The following is a 20,499-nucleotide window of genomic DNA, read 5'->3' as shown; positions in this document are numbered from 1 at the left end:
ATTGCTGTAAACATAGGTCAAAACAGAATTGTTCATGGAATTGCTGCGTGTTTTACACCATCCTCTACCAAGAGCTGTTTTTCAAAACCTTAGTCTTAGTGAAAAAGCTGAAGTTGTTGGTATTCCATTGCAGAGGAAATAATCAGTTTTCTGTGGTACCAAACCAGCCACAGAGATTCCTAGACACTTCAGTCAGGAGCACCTGTATGGCAGATGCAAGTGACCATTGCTCAGCAGCTCACCTGAGGCATAGCTACTGAATCCACCCTTGAAAAGGAAGAGGAGAGGGAATAAGGAGTGCACAGACAAGCGACTGACCAACCGCCAGCAGTTGGAGGTAGGTGGGATGGGAAGGGACACAATTCTGTATTTGGGGTGATGGATGACCCTTCAGAATGGAATGGTAGTGGCCCTAATGTGATTGTGTCTTATTATTTTATGCAGGCAGCCTTGGGAATCCTTCTGCATCAAAAACAGAGCAGAAATAAAGTAAATGGCATATAAACCACGCATATAATAGCAAGCAGTTGCATTTGTGGCTCTAAATGTTGCAAATGGGAAACAAGTTCACTTTGCAATTTGTACTTAAAATATATAAATCTCATCTGGCTTTGTTTCATTCTGACTGGTGGTGTTACTCTTTGTTTTACTGTTCTTATTGTGGTTGTGTTCTGCCTCAGATGCTTTTTTGGGGATGAGACTGTAAAACAAACTTGGGGAACCCCCCCCCCCCCAAATAAATAGTATACAACAGAACTGTTGAACGATTTGTGAGTTTATACCTTTAAAAAGCACAGAGCTACTGAAGGGGACACCGTCAGCCAAGAAGGTTTAATGACCAAGTGGCAGCAAATGTTCCAGCGGGAGCAACATATTTAGGCTAACAAGATGTGAAAGTGGCTTAGGAGAATGAAAATTAAGTCATTCAGCCAGTGGAGTGACTACCATTCTCAGCTGACTTGTCAATGGACATTAAATGCCAGATGCTGAGGGACAAGATGGGGATGAAGTGATCTCTAACAGGATAATATGCCAGGCATGGCAGCACAGCATTTAATGCTGCAAACCATCTTGGTGAACCTCTAAAAGGGCAAAAATTGACAAGCGAGTCCTACATCCCTCCCCCTTACTAATTAAAAATGAATTTTAAAAATCAGTGGGCTGCAGCCAAACTTAGTTCTACTTAGTGCTTTTTTAAAAAATAAAACAAAAATAGGTGCCGGTACTCACCATGAAGTTGTTACAGTAAGTGCCACACTTTTAATGTGTGGTGGGTGGGAGGAAAGGTTCTGGTACTATGTACCCTTGAGTACCCCCAGAAAAAATCCAACTAAATAGCAATAGCCAACTAAATAATTTCATTAGAGCAAGGATTTTTCTTTGCACCATAAAACTTTCTCCTCCAGTCCTTTCCCAATGGCTCACTTGTGCCCTCCCCAAATTTGCTCTGGAAGGTTGGGGGGAATCCTCAAAACCTTATTCTGTGAACCACCCTGAGACCTGGGGGTATAGGGCGGAATATAAATTCAATTCAATTCAATAAAATAAAAATAAATAAGAATAAATAAAATAAAAATATGTAAAAATAAGCAAAATAAATAAATAATAATAATAATAAATAAATAAATAACCAATTTTTAGGTTAAAGGAAGGGGTGGTATACAAATTTGATGATGATGATGATAATAATATACAAATGCTGCAAATATTCAGCACATAAAATTAACACAAGTACTCTTAATTTTGTTCACTAATACAAATCAGATAAACATACTAAATCAGATCATAATCAATTTCAAGCATCAGAAATTTTTCTGATTCAAAATTTCCTAGAAAACACATCACTGCTCATGGTACAGCCAAAATAGGCTGTCTCCTTGTGCTAAACTAGAAACTCAGAAATCCAGTATCTTTTTTGGAATTTGGAAAATATGTCCAACCCTTTTTATTAAATATTGCTGCAGAAATGCTCTTAAAACAGGGATTAAGAAAGCAGGGTTGCTGATTAAGTATGTGCCTGAAAATAATGCTTGAAATGATTGAAGGCAAACACAACTTACTTTCTGGGGATGCAAATTTCCACACTGTGTTGGTGTGAGCGTCACCAACATACACTGTTCTGTCGTCGGAAGCAACAATGTCATGTGGCATCTCAAAATTCTGTCAATGTAAAGAGCCAAAGAATTAAAATTGGAGATCATCACAGTAAAACACAAAAGCTCATTTAGAGCCGTTTGTTCAACGATTAGATGTAGAATTAAACTCAGGAAATGTTTTAAGCTTTGTTAATATGTGAAAGGGTGCACAAAGTCCAATGATGGAGCAGAGGTGTCTTATTGTACAGCAATACGATTTGCAGGTTTGTGGTGAAGTCTTTTCACTACAAAACTACATGGCAACAGACAACCCATCAGGATTCAAACAACATGGCCCTGCTGCATTATTTTGCCCTGTCAATCTCTGGTAAGCTAATCATGATGCTTAAGATTACTGCATGTAAGAAGTGCTACATAAACACTAAAATGATAATCAGTATACAGGGCCGGCCCAAGACATTTCAGCACAGAGGTGGACCCCAAAATGGCATGCCCTTCCCTGCCAGTGAAGAACTACAACAGGAACAATGAGGAAAGAAAGATGGACCATGGGATTTTCTGCCCCTGTGGACCCTGCTGCCTGAGGCAATTGCCTCACCTTGCCTCGTGGTGGGCTGGCCCTGTTCATACAGACCAGTGATGGGGAACCTGTGGTTCGCCAGATGTTAAAGGTAAAGGTAAAGGGACCCCTGACCATTAGGTCCAGTCGTGACCGACTCTGGGGTTGCAGCGCTCATCTCGCTTTATTGGCCGAGGGAGCCAGCGTACAGCTTCCGGGTCATGTGGCCAGCATGACTAAGCCGCTTCTGGTGAACCAGAGCAACGCACGGAAACACCGTTTACCTTCCCGCCGGAGCGGTACCTATTTATCTACTTGCACTTTTACGTACTTTCGAACTGCTAGGTTGGCAGGAGCAGGGACAGAACAACGGGAGCTCACCCCATCGTGGGGATTCAAACCGCCGACTTTCTGATCAGCAAGTCCTAGACTCTGTGGTTTAACCCACAGTGCCACCCGCGTCCCTGGACTCCAAATAATAATCATCCCTGCCCACTGGCTAATCTGGCAGTGACTAATGGGAATTGGAGTTGAACAACATCTGGAGAGCTCATGTTCCCCATTTCTCAATAATAAGATCTCTCCCTGCACCAGCTCTCTCTGTGCCTAGCAGGGATAACATCAGTCACTAGTAGAAAGGACACACAACACTGGGAAGTATCTTAGATTATACTGGAGCCTGCATCCTTACTTTAAAACTGATCAAATGTAGATTTTAATAAGCAATGCTGATTCCTATTCTAGATAACCAGACATTAAAATGCTGCGGGGGTTGGGAGGGAATTTATTCAAAGCCAATCTGACATTGGCTTTAAGTTTTCAAATTAGACAGCTATCCCAGAGTACTAATTAATTTTAGTCCAGTGGCATGCTGACATCACATGCATGGTGGCAGTTTCAGACAACTTAGCAGTGGAAAAAAATGGGAAAGGGAAAACAAATAATAATGCAGTGACTTGGCCCCAGTCTAGCGGAATCTCTTTCCTTTATGTAGCTTAACAAATCAAATTTTAACCCTGTCTATTTTTGACTCTAGCCTAATTAAATAAAAGGACTTTTCATATGAAGCAATAAGCTGCTGTGTGCCAAGTAACTTCTGAGTTAGAAACTGTGTGTGGCACAATTTAAAGCTAGCTTGCCTTGTGGAAAATAAAGGAGGGGGAAATCATTTCAGCTTGATTCACGGTGGTATTTTGGAGATTTACTTCTTTAGTGGAGGGCTACTTGAGAACCAATTTCAACCGGAATTCAGCTATTCTTCTTCTTATTAATCAGTTTTTATACTGCTTTTCAACCCAGTCTAAACCCTCGAGGTGATATTACACAATATTAAAAAAGCTAAAAAGCTAAAAATCAACAACACCACAGTGATAAGATCAACTCAAACACAAAACAAGATCCAGCAGCATGATGTAAAACTCAAGTTTCCAAATACTTTCATGAATGCTCTGCTAGCCTTGCAAAGCAGAACTGGGACCCAGGAGTGAATCCCTCACACAGATGGCTTTTCTCTCTCTTTCTCTCTAGAGGGGCATTCTCTTACTTTAAAGTTCCCTCCCCTTTTAGAAACCCTTCACATCTCTCTGACCACAGAAGCTTATTGATCCCTCAACAGACACTGGTTCCTATTAATGTGGGCCCTTTGTCAGCAGGCAGCTTAAATTCACTCTCTTTCAGATTCATTTCATGGAAATTTCAAATTCCAAAGCAACAGAGATCACTAAGAAAATCTGAAAAGGACCTGCCTTCTTACTCAGCAACCAAGAATGCTCTCAACTTTGCAATTGGGGCTTGTTCATTTTATTGCTCACTTAGAATTGAAGCCCTTTCGGTGTAATTTTGTAATTAGCCCAGTATCCCAGCTGTGACCAAATCCAGTTCTGCATATTTCAGGAAGCATCTTATGTAACTAATGGCTTAGGTTAAACTGATCATTTACAACATAATGATTAAGGGGAAAAGATAAATACTAGCATGCTTCCCCCCTCCCCCCACTGCCCCAGTGCTGTTTTATTGTTGGCTACCACTATTTTCTGAGGAAGCAAGATCCACATAGATTAAACATATTGCTGGTGATCATGAAGAGTGCAAGTAAATTCAATCCATATTTACATTTCCTCTGCATACTCAAAATGCAAGCCAGCCAGACATGGCAGTGACTGGCTCCCGTTCCCTCCTGTGGTCACCAATAAGCTTTTGTCCTCATCCTCATCCCTCTTGCCCTTTAGAAAATCCCCCTCCTTCTCCTCTTTTAATTAGTAAGGCAATGCATGATAGATTGCATGAAAGTTCATGCAGAGCTTTACGAAATGGTGGCTTGCCTCAAGCTTAGGTGAGAGGCAACACTCACAGCAAGGTCAGTATTGAATTCACCCATATGCACATCTTATTTCAGAGTCAAAGCCAGCAAGTAGCTGCACTACAGGAGGAGGAAGAACATGCAAGGCTGAGGCTTGTTCCTGTGGCACAATAAGTATAGCTTAGCATCACTTCCAAACCAGGCTGTGATGTCCTTGAACTCACTGTCAATGACCAGTGAATAAGCTGGTAGGTGCTTCTCTGATCCAGGCATCAGGATCCTAAACTATCTTTTTTAGGAGACAGATCGTTAACTACAGCCTTACAACACAACATCCAAAATTTAACTAGGAAGAATAATTTCATTTCACCTGCTAGGTAATTTGAAAAAAAAAAAAATCATGCTGAAGTTTGAAATGTGCAGAAGACGTGGAAGGGGAAGAAAAAGAAACAAGTGTTCATGCATTTTTAATAAAACCAAGTGATGCTTCACGACGTGTTACCTTTCTAAGTGGAATGAAAGTGTCAATGATTTCTCCAGTTGAAAAGTTCATCACGAATGCTTGCACGGGCACCGTGTCTCCAGGGTACGGCTTTCCATTAACTGCAAACAGCAGACCACCTGCAAAGACACATTTGTTCTCCCGTGATCTGTTTGGGGCTTATAATCTTCCTTTTTATTACAACCCATTCTTAAACACAACAATGCAGGTTAGGAAAAGGCTGACTCAAAGAGCCAGTTAGTGGTTTATTTGCAAGCATGCAGCAGCTCATGTAGATTTTGGAAATAGTCATTCTAATAGTGAGGATGGACTCAAGACCTTCCCCAAAACAACAGATGCAACTTTTCAGCCATGACTGCTAGGAAGCAACTGGCAGTCCTCTGAATTAGAATCAATTGGGAAAAGGGAAATATAATGAAAAATAAATGCATGAGAAATGAAATGAAGTTAGCACTCCAGACTCTCTCTCGTCTTTTAAGCTGACTCTTGGAATATTTTCATTGATCATTATTCAAATATATACCCCACCCGTCAGTCACTTTGCTACGGGTCATAAATAGCATGAGAAGAGAATTTCCGCAAGGCAACTTTCCTGTTTCCTCCTTCCCTCTCCAGGCCTCTGCACTCCCTTCAAAACTCTCTATACCAGGCTTCCTCAGCCTCGGCCCTCCAGATGTTTTTGGCCGACAACTCCCATGATCCCTAGCTAGCAGGACCAGTGGTCAGGGATGATGGGAATTGTAGTCTCAAAACATCTGGAGGGCCGAGGTTGAAGAAGTTTGCTCTATACAGTCGTACTTTGAATCCGAACTCCTAGCGAGTCAAACGTTTTGGCTCCAGAACCCCGCAAACACGGAAGTGAGTGTTCCAGTTTGCGAACATTCTTTGGAACACAAATGCCCAACGCAGCTTCCACGGCTTCTGATTGGCTGCAAGAGCTTCCTGCAGCCAATAGGAAGCAGTGCCTTGGTTTCCAAACGTTTTGGAAGTCGAACAGACTTCTGGAATGGATTCCGTTCGACTTCTGAGGTACGACTGTATGAGGTTGGGGAACACACAGTAAGTGTGAGTGATGGGGTGCAGAGAACTGCTGAGAGCGGTGGGGGGGGGGGGGACACACAAAAAATCAGAGGTGCCTTATGTAAGTGGATGGAAAAGTTATCTTGCCCAATTAGGCTACTGAGGATCCAAGCCATAATCCATATCTAGTATAGTCATGATATTTGGGCAGCCAGCCTTTAAAAGTTGTCAGCACTAAAAATAGGAGCACAATAAACCATTTCTCCTGCTCCAAGCAGGGAACCAGAGAAGTTATGCAGACATGACCTGAGTTTGAGCCATAATAATTAAAGACACACCACTGAACATTCAGAGGAACAGAATGATCACAGTGCATTTTTCCAGTAAAATGATTGATAGGCCATTTTTTAAAGATCAGTCCAGAAAAAACAATGGGGATATATTTAAAGACTTGTTACAGATTCTTCCAGATATTCAGTAGTTATCATTTCTCTCTAGTGTATCTTACAAAAACCAAGAGGTTCACTTGCTAATGTTCTTGCATTAGTTTTCTATCACTTCGTTCATATGACACAATAAGCTATTGTAAACCATATATTCTTTTAGGCATTTGATGAGATGTTCCTTCTGCTGATGTTTTTGCTGTTTTTCCGCTGAATTTGTTATCAGAATGGTTTTACTGAAATGTATTGTTTTACATACTGTGCCTTTTTTGGCTTTCAACCTTTTTGTAGTGTGCAACAAATAAGTCAATTAAAGCAGCAACAACAACAACAATTTTAGACTATGGTTTAGTTATACATGATTTGTGAACAAGGACTTATATGGGCCCACCTGTCTGTAATGTATTTTGTGTAATGTACCAGAAGCTGTGACTCTTGTTCCTAGCCTTTTCACACCTTTGAACATTCATTTACAGCTATCTTCTAATTACTAGATTTCTACTTGCCTCTCCAACAGAGATATTTTACTCAATTGAAAAAGTTCTCCCTAAAGAGAAAACATTGCCACTACTGGCATATTTAGGCAGACTCTATTCTGTTTTCGTACGCAATGACAGTCTTGTAATTACAGTCTTCTGGGCTGAGAACTGGCTCCAGGAAAGGCGTGCTTTTCTCTGTTACAAACTACAGAGACCAACTACACCTGTCACGGAATTCCCAGCATCCTTTCCTAGTACAAACAGCAGCTGTGGGAAGGGAGACCCATTTAGAGGAGGGGTGATACTCTGGGGGAACAGGATCTATTTCTTTGTTCCCACACAGTAGGTCTGATCCAAAACACATCTCAAAGCAGTTATTTGCCCTATAGATGCATTTTGAAGTAGAAAAGGGTGTGAAAAGTGTGTGGAAATCATGACATTTCCAAGTCACACTGAGCTTCCTCTGTGAATAAATTTTGGGGTACCCCCTTCCCACAGTGAATGGTTTGCTAGTAGGTTTCTCCTTTGGGGGAAATTTAGCAATGCAATATGGCTGAAAAAGATGCAGCAGAATTGCCACCGCAGCACTATTTACAAAGCTGAAATATGATTCTAAAAAACAGTTTTAGTGTATATTTCTGTTTCTCTCCTCAAATACTACAATTATGTTCACACTGCTCATTAAATTATTGCAAACTTTTCAGTACCGAATATTATCTAGACAATATTGTACTTTTGTATTGTCATATTTGCCCTTTTAATTTTCTCTCTTCCTTTATGCTTCAATTTTTAATTAAGAGGTTTAATACCCAGCATTCTTGTTCTCACGTTAAAATTTCTAATTTCTTCCTCTACTGGTGTAGAAATATTTTTGTGTTCTCTCTAATGACACTTGAAATAGCTTTTGAATCTGCAGCCGCCGATGAAGAAGGTGGTATGTATTTAAAAAACATTTGCCTCAGAGGAGGCACATTTATTTCTGCCTTTAACATTTAGATATTGGCAGCTATTACTGTTTATGATAGTGAGACAAAGAACAGGTTTAAAAATGTCATATAAAAATGGTGAGATCAAACATAGCATGAGTGGGCATATACAACCATGACCATGACCACCAGCACCACTGTTTATTCAATTTATATCCCGCTCTTCCTCCCAAAGGAACCCAGGGTGGAAAACAGATCTTAAAACAATATAATTTTAAAACTTCTAAAATTATCCCTTTTGCACACCCCCAAAATCTTCTCTAGGGGTAGACAAGGACTGGGAGGAGGGGAAAGAAACTGGAACTTGCGGTGTGCAAGTGGATTTCTATTGTACAAGTAGGCTAAGACATTTCTTTAATTAAATCTGAGAAAAGTATTTAAACTTGAGAAGGCTCAAGTTTCATACCCTAGCTCCAGTTTTTATAAAACTGTGGTCAAGTTAGATAACTGCTGCTTTCAAATTGCAGCATGGGACCACAAAAAGATTGCCCCAGAGGCTTAAAAAGGAGCTGGTGGAACTTTCAATCCTTCAAATTAAGTACATTTATTATTTTAATAATATGCTACGTTAAGAATACTACTTCTACTATCACTTAAGGAAACAAAGCAGGTCTCTCATACATGACATTAGGTGTTGTTGTTTTTTAAGTTATTACCTGGGGCATATGAAACTGCAAATACTTCTCTTCCAAACAGTGGGTGCCTGATTTCTTTAATAAATTCTCCTGTTTCTGGCTTAAAACACTGGATCCGACCATTTTCTCTGTCTGCTACACAGAGTTGACCAAAATCAGACACCAGTGTTAAGCTGTGGGGGATGCTGAACTGGCCAGGTTTAGTTTGTCCAACAGAACTCTCTGAAAGGAGAAAACATCCAGTTAAAGTCCAACAGCTCACTACTTACAATGAGAAATCCTGATATTTTAGGCTAACAAGAAACTGTACACTGAAATGGTTTATGGTCCAAACATATTAGATTTCAAACTGTGCACTGAAAGCATTAAGCATCCTATTCACAATGCCAGGTGTTAACAACTGAATTTCATGCAACAAAACCTGGTAAGAGGAGGACTTTGAAATTTCTCCACAAGAAGCTAAATAGATGTACAATGGTACCTTGGTAGTCAAACGTCTTGGCTTCCAAACAAATCGGCTCCCAAACGCCGCAAACCCGGAAGTGAGAGTTCTGGTTTGTGAACATTTTTTGGAAGCCAAACGTCCAACGTAGCTTCTGATTGAGTGCAGGAAGCTCTTGCAGCCAATCGGAAGCTGCGTCTTGGTTCTGGGAGTTGAAAGGACTCCCGGAACAGATTAATTTCGAGAACCAAGGTACCACTGTACACGGTAACATTAGGCCCATTCATAGGCAAGTCTAATTGTTTTCATAGAGACTTAAGGTGTACCCAAACTTCTAGACAGTATCATTTGTGGGGCACCATAAGCTATTTAGGGAAAGGGTGGGTTTACTAATTGAATCAACAGCTTTCTATTCAGTACCTTCTCCCCACTGCATCACAAACATTCCATCTGGAGAGAACTGGACGATACGACTATTGCAGTAGCCATCCGATACGTAAATATTGCCAGTAACTGGATCCACTGCCACATCCGTGGGTTGGCAGAAGTGGTTTTTGTCGCTCCCAGGTTGCAAAGCCCTCCCAAAAGACAACAGAGGAGATTCTGCACCATTCGATGCCAGTTTGAATACCTAGCAATATAAAAGGGTAAAAAGTTCCAGGTCATTTAATCATATATTATAGGTAGACCTGCACAACCCACTGCAGATTACATCGTAGGCCTGTCCTCTAGAAAATGTCTTTCTCCAGAGAACAGTTGTGTATACATTAATATTCATGAACCCAATAAAGAAATCCATCATCAGACACGTAACAACGTTAATTCAGTAGCGTTTCTGCATGTCAATCCATGGCCGTTGTGCTAAATGAAGCAGCTGAACATTTGGCAAATATCCCTCCAAGTCTGAGAAGAATCATGCTGTCAAGTTGTTAACAAGAGAAGCTAGCTAAATTCAGAGTCCCACAGTTAGTACGGTACTTCTGGAAGCTAGTTGTGCATACCTGATGAAGAGCTACATCTGTCACCCAATAGTTACCGTTATGATCTATGCTCAAGCCATGTGGTAAATAAAACCTGAAAACAAAATAAAGGAAAACTACATTAAGCAACGGGGAAACAAGGTAGAATAATTTGTTCTGTTTAGTCACCATACAAACACCTGGATTGATGTTTATATAAAGGAAATCTTCTTATCCTAATTTACTGGAACCCTGAATGCCTGTTATTTTTCGGGCTGCATTATCCTGTCATTCCTGAGTAAATGGTTTAATTTGTGCTACTATTGACTTTCATCCTAACCTTCACCCAGTGGCCAATTTTGAAATACTCCATGTTGTTTGTGTGTACACACCCTAAATTTTGTTCTCTTCTCCTGTTGAAGAGCGAAGAGCACTCGACATGAGCATGGGAAGAGACAGGCGGCTTTCGATCTCCCTGTCCTTTTCCTGGTCCAAATTTTTAAAAGCCACTATTGTGTCCTTAAAGGAAAGAATAAGTTCTTTTAAAAAGATTTTATTGTGTGCCGATTTTGTATTTGTATTCCATACCATGCATCTTCCCACATGGTAGCACTGTTGTTTGGGGGTATCAAATTTTTTAACAGTAAAACATAAGTGCTGCACTCAGGAAAATACAACACTTCAGTACATTCACAGCCATTCTAACGACAGTGAGGAATATGGCTGTGTGGGCGCCTTGGGCACCTACTGGATTAAATGTGCTGTGTAATTTATGATGAGTGATATAATCTCGCCTGGGCATTATTTCAGGCTTAGTGGTCATTTTTTATGTTACTTTGCTGGTAGGAAAGACGTGGGTCTTAAATACAATCAAGGTTGAAATGTTAGTAAAGAAAAGCAGTTTCGCATAGCATCATAGTTTCATAGTTAAGGTAAACTGCATATTAACATTAACAGGCGTATTACCCAAACTTTGCAGAAAATTGATACTACATATACACTTAGATAACATACAGACTGGTGGCACGTTTTGTGTGGCTTGTGAGGGGTCAGGGGCATTGTTGGGACAACTGCTGCACTAGAGTTTCCTGCTTCTCCTCAGAACTGAACAGAAAATGGAGTGTGCTGCCAGTGAAGGGTAGCCTTTTCTCAAGGTTGTTTTGCTAGATTTGGGATCATTTCCCGCTGTATGTATTCTGTGCTGTTAACTCTTCAAAAAGGCTTCTTTAGGAAGAGGAGGGAGGGAGCCAGGAAAATCTCTATGTTTGCACTATGTAGGATCGAAGCTCAGTTTTCTTTGGCATTCTATTGCGTACCAATAATTCTATCTTTATTATAATATGCTTGTTTATAAATAGTAATAATAATAATAATAATGAAGCAGTCTTCTTGGATGTTAACGCTGAGGTTTGAGGACCCTTTTTGACACACAGAGGAGGAAGTTAGTGACACATCTCAAGCTCCTCATCCCAACAAATTATTCCCACACAAGTACATTTCATATTAGTTGCTCAGCAGGCAGCACCCCTCAAGACTTTTCAAAAATGTTTTTCTGCACACAAAATCCACACATGCAGGCACACACTTAGAAAGATTAAACAAAAGTGGCAAACACCAAGACTATCCGGCTCCAGAAGATAAATGCCACCTACATGTCCACAGTTATTCCACGGAAAATATGGCACTATTTTTGCTGTAATGCCAAAATGGCTAAAAATGCAGTTAAGGCTAGTTTTGAGTGATCATGGAGACACCAACCTTAGTTAGATGTATCTGCATTTGCCCAAGGAAGGATAACTTGGATCAAGTGTCTACTAAATATGCACTCACTAGTCTGGCTACAAAGTGGGAACAGCATCAACTTTTATCTCTGAATGAGACCATGAGATGGGGTGGGGTTGGCGAGAGCCCCATGTTCTACTGCCTTTATGTTACCAGAAGTAAAGCAGCTATGGAAAAAGGTCTTCAAGCAACAGATTGTTGGGAGGCTTTCAATCCCACGCTTCATTTCATGATAAAAGCAGAACTCTCCATACAAACACTTTATAGCCAAACCAGCGAGTAGGTGTTTAGTTTCTTACTTTCCAGCTTGGGGCAGGTATTTTTTTTCTCCCACTTATCCTACCATTCTTATAGGAAAGCACAACACACCTTTTTGGTCTTTCTGTCTCTTGAGGACAGAATATTCACTTTCTATCTGAGTTGGGTTCATTTGGGTCATTAAACAGTGAGCAGATAGGAAGGGGCATAAATTATTTCCAGAAACTGGAAAAGTTTATAATGTTTGAAAACAGTAGATAGATAGAGATAGAGATAGAGATAGAGATAGAGATAGAGATAGAGATAGAGATGATAGAGATAGAGATAGAGATAGATTGCAATGAAGTGAGTAACTTATTCAGCACAAGGAAGGTAAGAAAGACTTACAGATTTCTTCCCGTGGAATGAAGAACTGCTGAACTATTGGGATCTAGTACAAGAATAGTGCTCTCTTTAATGGGTCCAAGTCCTTTTTGTTGATAAATGTATCCACTGTCAAATGAACTACAGAGAAAAGAAAATCTGATCAATATACAAGGTAATCAATCAGACATTTCAGAATCTTTGGGTGGATGTCAGTAACAGGTGTGGCACAAATGTGGGTTCTCCACTCACACAGACACACACACACACACACACACACACACACATTGCCATACCATATGTGTGTCTTAATAATATAGCTTGCTATCTAAAAACAAAGAAACGGCAATTCACCCAGGGTGTAGCACATTAAAGGTGGTTTTCCCTCCTTCTCCTCCTTTCCCAAACAGAGAAGCAAGAATCTTACTGCACACAGCCTCTTCTTCTGGGCTGTGCATTTCATTTCACATGAGTTCACTGCTGCAGCCTCAAGTGCACCATTAACATAGCAAGTAGGAACAGGAAAGATGTTGTAAGATTGGATAATAGTGAGCTCTGAGTGGCTCCAGAGCAGGCTGCAGATCTTTTTTTTTTTTAATGATATTTATTAAGAATTTTAAGATTACAAGAAAAACAAAGAGAAAAAGAAAAGAACAAAGGAAAAACAAACAACAATTAAACAATACAAATTGATAAAAATCAAAATCCAAAAACAACAACAAAACACATAACATATCACAATCAAAAAGCAAAAATAAACCACAAAAATTTAAAAAACAAATCCAATATTCCCAAATCCTTAACTGTCATTACCTTATTTCATCGACCTCCTCACTCCTCCCTTTTTTGTATTCTAGTTATTAATTATCACAGCAAATCCTTTCCATTTTTCATAGTATTCTGTCATTAAATTACCTTAATCTATTTTAACCTTATCTTATTGTAAAAGACACTAAAACTTAAAACTTAGATCTTATTTATACCAATTTGTCATAACCATAACATATTCTTACATAATTCTTTTAACATTTCTGCTAAAGCCAAATAATTTCGTTCCAACATTTTTCTAGCATTCATCAATTTTACAAAACAATCCTAATAAAATTTTTTGAAACTTTCTTCCAATCTTCATCCAGCGTCTCTTCCTCCCGGTCCCGGGTTTTGTCAGTCCTTTCTATCCCATCCATCTAGTTCATTAACCTGGTAATCTTATGTCCGAGGCCCTTAAGTCTCTTCCATGTCCCTTCCGCAGATCTTCTTCATATTTATACCTGTACTTTACTGTCTCCTGCTCCTTTCACTCGTGGAAACTCCAACTTGACAGTATGTTTGTCCCTTCTTGACAGATCAGCCCCTTTTCCATAGTCAACACTAAACTCCATGTGGTATTTAAAAACATGTTTCAATGTCCCTCCAAAGTTAAGAACCCCCACAACCCCAAACATCTCACGGCCCATTGCCAGACTTGAAAAGTGAAAACATCCCTGTATAGGGGGGTCTATCCAACCCCCCATTTCCAAACCAAACAAAACTCTATCTCTCCAAGTCTGGCTTTTTCCAAGTTCGTTTGTCAGATCCAACAACTCATGTTCCTGCTGGGCCACAGCTCCCTCCATCTCTGCCACCCGAGGTCCAACAACATCCTCCTCCCTCATCTGATCTGTCAGAGCACACTCCTGAGTTGGTCCCTGGTTGGGTTCTATATAGATACCCACTACCTGTCCAAAATTTCTGATTGCAACAGTCATCAAGTCCGTCTTCTCATGTAACTGTTCCAATAAGGCACTTGTTTTGCAGAAAGCACGCACCAGAGCTTCTGAACACATTGTAATGCAAGGTCAGAAGTCTGTTCCCACGATCTTAATCTGTTGCAGCTGCAGAGCTCCCCGGTTCAGATTTAGTAACAGTTTCACAGGCTCCCTCTAGGGGAAGAACTTCTATTTGTATCCATCTCTTTTTTTTTTTTAAAGGAGATCTGACAACAAAGTTTCCTTTTTCAGATATTTTGTCAATATTTGTTCCTTTAAAATGCGAAGGAGAACAATGGAATCACTATGTTTCTCTTCTTTTAACTATCTGTCAAAGACGTTTGTCTATAGTCAATGAACTTCCAAAAACGTCAGTCCTGACACCCCGCTCCCAGGTTCAAGACGGTGGAAAATTACCTTTCTTTACACTCTCTTCTGCAGGTTTAAACAGTCCGGAAAAAATCCCCCCTCTTCTCCTGCTTCCGAAGGGGGTTCAACAATTTTAGATGATGAAAGTTAATCCTTTACAAGCGATTTTCTGAGCTCTAGTTTGCCTTGTCTTTGCTTTAGTCTATCTACAAGAAACGGAAGGCTGACTTCCTGTTTAGACCTTCCCGTTTCAGTGCCAAATTAAGAAGAATTTCTTAGTCCAATTTTCCATTCTACTCACAAGTCGTTGTTTAAAGTCCAATTGTCCAAATTTAACCTACTCACAGGTAGTTGTTTTAGTAGCCAAATTGTCCCAGGGAAAAAGGCAGCGCTCTCCGGCAACGGCTGTGCGGCTTCATTCCACGGAAGAAGCAGTTGAGTCTCAGCACCGCGCCACTTGCTCCTCTTCGCTCCGGAGCCCATAGCTGGGTTCCTTTACGAGTTGGGGGGGCGCGAAAGGTGCCCGCGGAGTCCCATGGTCACAGGCTTCATGCGCCTGTGATTTTTTCAAGGGTCCCCGCTTCGCCGTAGCGGAACAGACCCGTTTTCCGTGGAGCCAGTCCCTTCGGATCAGAGGGAATCTGCCATTACCGATGGCACCACCCCGGAAGTCCCAGAGCAGGCTGCAGATCTAAGGTGCTCATGAAACAGGAAGTTTTCCTACATGCTCCAGTGTTTCCTAAGCCCAAATTTGAGGAAACGTAATGCTTCCTGAGCACTTGGGAGAGTATCCCCACTCTCAGTGATCTCTCTAAGCGCTGCTGCTTACATATATCTGGCTTTAAAATAAATAAGCAAACCACTGCAGATGCCACCACCCAAATCAGGTGTATATGTTGGAAGGAGGAAAAATACAAGGGAAGGGAGAGTGGTCTGCCACTGCTGCTGTACTCGATTATTTTATACAGACAGTTGACACAACAAAATGAGCTCGAGTTTTTATCCGCCCCCCCCCCAGTCTATTTTACACTGAGAATTAAAGTATCAATAATTTTGAAATTCACAGTAGGCTCATTGTGAGCCATTTACATAAGTATAAGGCACTCATACTGTTATCCCAATGAGAAATTATTAGCTATACTTCTCCATCAGTGCAAGAAGCCTTTATAAGCATTCCAGCATAAGTGCTTAGCATTGATTGAAACAGTGTTAACTGACTATGCTCATGAAAGTAAATAGCATTTAATCTAATTACATGTAAAATTGTAATTCAATTCTCATCCAAAATCTGGGAGCTGTATATTTTTTCTGCACGTTTATTTATTTAACTGGCTTCTAAGTGCTTATAGGGATTGATTTTTTAAAAAACAGGAGGCATGCTTTATGACTTTAGATGAGTCTGCAAACCAAATTATTAACCCTGTACATTGCAACAACAAAAAGAATAAGCCCCGCATAAAATATTTATGCTATAGCTTTCAATTAAGAAAAGTGGCAGGCCACTCAACTGGTTGTACTTCATTGATTAGTACATTGATTTCTTTATTAAAATTATTTGCACATGAAATCTGCAGCACTTTTTAATTAAAAATATCCATCATGCACTTAGTGAATATTGTTGCAAATACCTTTTATCTGGTTTTTTGTAACCTCAGGCTTTCCAGAACAGTTAACATTTATTAATACTGCACAGAAGTGCAGTTAAAAACAACAAGTGATTGTTTTGGACTCACATGGGTAGGCAAACTAAGGCCCGGGGCCCGGATCTGGCCCTATCGCCTTCTCAATCCGGCCTGCGGACGGTCCGGGAATCAGCGTGGTTTTACATGAGTAGAATGTGCCCTTTTATTTAAAATGCATCTCTGGGTTATTTGTAGGACCCGCCTGGTGTTTTTACATGAGTAGAGTATGTGCTTTTATTTAAAATGCATCTCTGGGTTATTTGTGGGGCATAGGAATTCATTCATTTTTCTTTTCTTTTCAAAATATAGTCTGGCCCCCCACAAGGTCTGAGGGACAGTGGACTGGCCCCCTGCTGAAAAAGTTTGCTGACCCCTGTTTTGGAGTCTTGTGATTTCATGGTCAGGCCACCAGCAATGGACATTGGGAATGATCACAAGGGTGAGCAACAGTAGCAGGTGCATCTTAAAAAGTTAGACTAGTGTTGGATCGGTCTCTTGGATAATATGCTTTAGGAACTACTCCCGTGATTTAATAGCAGTTTTCAGGATTACTTTCAAATATCCAAAACCTGAGTATTCACACACAACAAAGGATATCTAACAATGCAGATTTAAAGAAGATTATAAAGTGCTGCAATAATCATTGCTTATGCTCTGCATTCTTATTTCCCTAGCATGGTAGGCTCTTTAAAATATAGCTATTTTCCATTAAGAAATGAAGCAGTAGGCAGGAGCAAGCAGTAACAGTGGCAATTAAATGATAATCAACTCATCTTCTTTGATGACTATTATATTCATATAAATCCATAAGGTCCTTAAGTACTGACCTATGGCAGCTTTTACACACAATCAAGCTACTACTTATTTTGAAGGTTTTGCAATTCCTCTTTCTCTCTCTCCCATAGGAGCCAGGCCACATTCCCATTTTTACTATAAGGAGTGAGGCCTGGGAATAAGAATGAAGAGTCCATGGCAAAGACAGGAACTAATCTCAAGAATCCTAGATCTAATTCAGCTTCTCTACTGAAGCTGTGTGTGAACAGATTAACAATATTAGCATATATTTTGAAGAGCTGATACCTCTCTGGAATGGGGTGGGTGAGGAAAGAAAAGGATGACTGATGGCTTGTGGTTTGTGTGGGGTGAGATATGTCCAAACCTAGACTCACAGTTTAATGCTAAGCCAAACCATGTCTTAGCTCCAGGAAGGGCAGCAAGTGGTTGTGATTTTTGCTCTAAGAACCCACACACGTGAGCTCACACTTGGCCATGTTTTGGCTTAGAATCATGTGCAAAATGAACCATACAGAAGTTCAAGAGACATTGTATTCAATAAGGAGAAATGCAAATATTACACTGGAACTTGCAAGAACAAAGCTTCCAGACGGTTTTCAAGATAGATAACATAAATGCAAAGGTAATTTCCAGACTAAAAGCAGACTTGAGACATCTGAATACCTGCCAGAGTTATTTGGCATAACTCCCTTGAATCTGCTTCTTCACCACCCAAGCAGAGACCATCCAAAAAAAACCGTACCCCTTCTGCCAAACCTCATGTTCTCTGCAAATTTGGGAAAGCTGGGGGAGTACAGGAAACAGACACACATCTCTAGATCTTGCACTTAAGTGTCCTACAGCACAAGATTAAACTGCCTAAAGTTCCCAAGCAGTCTGCTGCATTTGCTTGTAGGGATATGCAGCTTTTATGTGCATGTATTATTAATACATTGCTAGCATTCTGTGCAGTGCCTGAAGCCGTGATAATTTGTTTGCCTCTTTCCTTGTTGTATGATGGGGAAGCAATCAACCAGAAAAAAATGAAGAGAGTTCCTAAGGCTGATAATTGAGCACATTTATGATTGGTAAAGAACATTACACCCAATTAATAACTTTGCATTAATTTTATGGTTATGTGCATATATTTAGGCAAGCTTCATAATAGAGGCCTATTATCACAGAATAAAAGGAAATATTTGGTGAAATCCACTCCTTTAAATAATTAACATTTTCCTGATTCTAAAAGCTTCCTGTTATTAGTAATATGTACTTGTATGCAGATGCCTTATTCAAATTTTCTTCAGTAACTTAAATATCAAATAAAGCAAAGGGACCCATATTGGTTAACAAGGGGGGAAAACTCCAAAATTCACAATTGAGCTATACCATTATTAGGACCAACCAAATCTCCACAAACTGTATTCCCTCAAGTAATTCATTTTAATTCTATCCATTTTAAATTGTTTTGTACACTGCTCAGTTTTATCTGTGATATAAAGTTTTTGTCTTAGTTTTTAGGGACGCTACTGTTTGTCATTTTATACGAACTGATATCAATGTTGCTTTTTATTGTTTTCTGTGAAAACTGTTTAGAGTTTTATTACATTAAGCAGCATAAATGTTTTATAAGCAAGCAAATAAAAATTGTGGCAAACTTTCAACTTTCAGAACTCTTCATCAGGCAAGATGGTGCATGAAGATGGTAATGGGATGAGCAAAAATAGATGGGATATTGTAGCCAGGAGGTTGGCTCCAAGATGGGAGATTGCAGGCTAAATAAATCCCATCCAGTCAATACCAGGTTACGCTAGTAGAGTGGTATTCAACTAAATAGGGTAGACCCACTGAAATGAATGAACGTGACTAAGCTAGGTCCATTCATTTCAATGGTTCTGCTCTGAGTAAAACAGTTGAATACTACACGCTAGGATTCTAGGTTAGAGAATCTAGGATAAATGGCCGCTCCTCCATTCTTCGAGACGCTAGGGCAGGCTAGTAACCCTGAGACAAATCACCCTTATACCAAACACACAGGTTCCTGGAGCAACTTTTGCATGGTTCTTCATTATATTAACGCTGTAATGAATGATCAAGCTTAGTTTGGAATTAGTTTACTGATATACAATTTAAAATCAACCAGGAAATGCAAAAAACTAGGTAAAGGTAAGGGACCCCTGGACGGTTAAGTCCAGTCAAAGGTGACTATGGTGTTGTGGCGCCCATCTCGCTTTCAGGAGCTGATGTTTGTCCACAGACAGCTTTCTGGGTCATGTGATCAGCATGACGAAACCTCTTCTGATGCAACGGAACACTGTGGCAGAAACCAGAGCACACAGAAACACTATTTAGCTTCCCACCTCAGTGATACCTATTTATCTACTTGAACTGGCGTACTTTCGATCTGCTAGGTTGCCAGGAGCTGGAACAGAGCAATGGGAGCTCACCTCGTCGCGGGGATTTGAATCGCTGACCTTCTGATCAGCAAGCCAAAGAGGCTCAGTGGTTTAGACCACAGTGCCATCCACGTCCCACATGCAAGACACTATCGTCCAGCCTATATGGAAAAACTGCTATCTTGCTTGCCTCACAGAGGAAGCCAGTACAGAGTGGGGAGATAAGAGACACATACAGAGGCGCTGAAGAACATACAGTAAACTTTTTTGTTTACAAGTGCTTGCTTACTTTGCATCCCATACATGATCGCCCCTGTGGAAGATGACCAGGTTACTGTTAGAATCCAAGGCCAGCCCAGAAACCTGCCCGAGTTTGAGGTTTATTCCAGGCCAATCAACTACTTCTTCTATGTTTAAATCTGAAAAAGGAGAATAAGGTTTACACGCTGATATAAAAATATTAGGTAAGTAAATAATTCAATGGCTAAAGATAGAATCAAACAAGCTTCAAGCAACATATTTGCATGCAATATAATAGTTACAATGTGTTCATATAACAATACAGTCCGTTCAACTTCCAAAACGTTCGGAAACCAAAGTGCGGCTTCTGATTGGCTGCAGGAAGCTCCTGCAGCCAATCGGAAGCTGCAGAAGCCACGTTGGACGTTCGGGTTCCAAAGAACATTTTCAAACTGGAACAGTCACTT

General features: G+C 40.3%; 2 protein-coding genes across 8 annotated transcripts in view; one reads left to right on the top strand and one right to left on the bottom strand.

Moving 5' to 3' along the window:
- GIN1 (gypsy retrotransposon integrase 1) overlaps nt 1-2,158 on the top strand; it is a 34,771-nt gene extending 32,613 nt beyond the window's left edge. The window contains exons 9-10 of one of the 2 annotated variants that reach the window (XR_013977176.1): nt 134-337; nt 445-2,158. The gene's annotated coding sequence lies outside the window, so the exon portion shown is untranslated. Of the gene's footprint in view, nt 1-133 lie in introns of both variants that reach the window. The other variant, XM_080972798.1, reaches the window with a different exon arrangement.
- Nucleotides 1-20,499, bottom strand: part of PAM (peptidylglycine alpha-amidating monooxygenase) — a 126,511-nt gene that overhangs the window by 10,527 nt on the left and 95,485 nt on the right. For all 6 annotated transcript variants that reach the window (XM_080972425.1, XM_080972429.1, XM_080972427.1 and 3 more), the window contains 7 exons: nt 20,082-20,211; nt 12,848-12,964; nt 10,463-10,535; nt 9,882-10,092; nt 9,041-9,241; nt 5,457-5,575; nt 2,061-2,160 (listed from right to left, as the gene is read on the bottom strand). In XM_080972425.1, coding sequence (XP_080828551.1) covers nt 2,061-2,160; nt 5,457-5,575; nt 9,041-9,241; nt 9,882-10,092; nt 10,463-10,535; nt 12,848-12,964; nt 20,082-20,211 — 951 coding nt within the window. The remainder of the gene's footprint in view (nt 1-2,060; nt 2,161-5,456; nt 5,576-9,040; nt 9,242-9,881; nt 10,093-10,462; nt 10,536-12,847; nt 12,965-20,081; nt 20,212-20,499) is intronic.

The sequence above is a fragment of the Podarcis pityusensis genome (genome assembly GCF_964106645.2).
Source record: "Podarcis pityusensis genome assembly, chromosome: 11".
Taxonomy (NCBI): Eukaryota; Metazoa; Chordata; class Lepidosauria; order Squamata; family Lacertidae; genus Podarcis; species Podarcis pityusensis.
The sequence above is the reverse complement of the archived record's forward strand: the minus strand, read 5'-3'. Positions and strand labels throughout refer to the sequence as shown.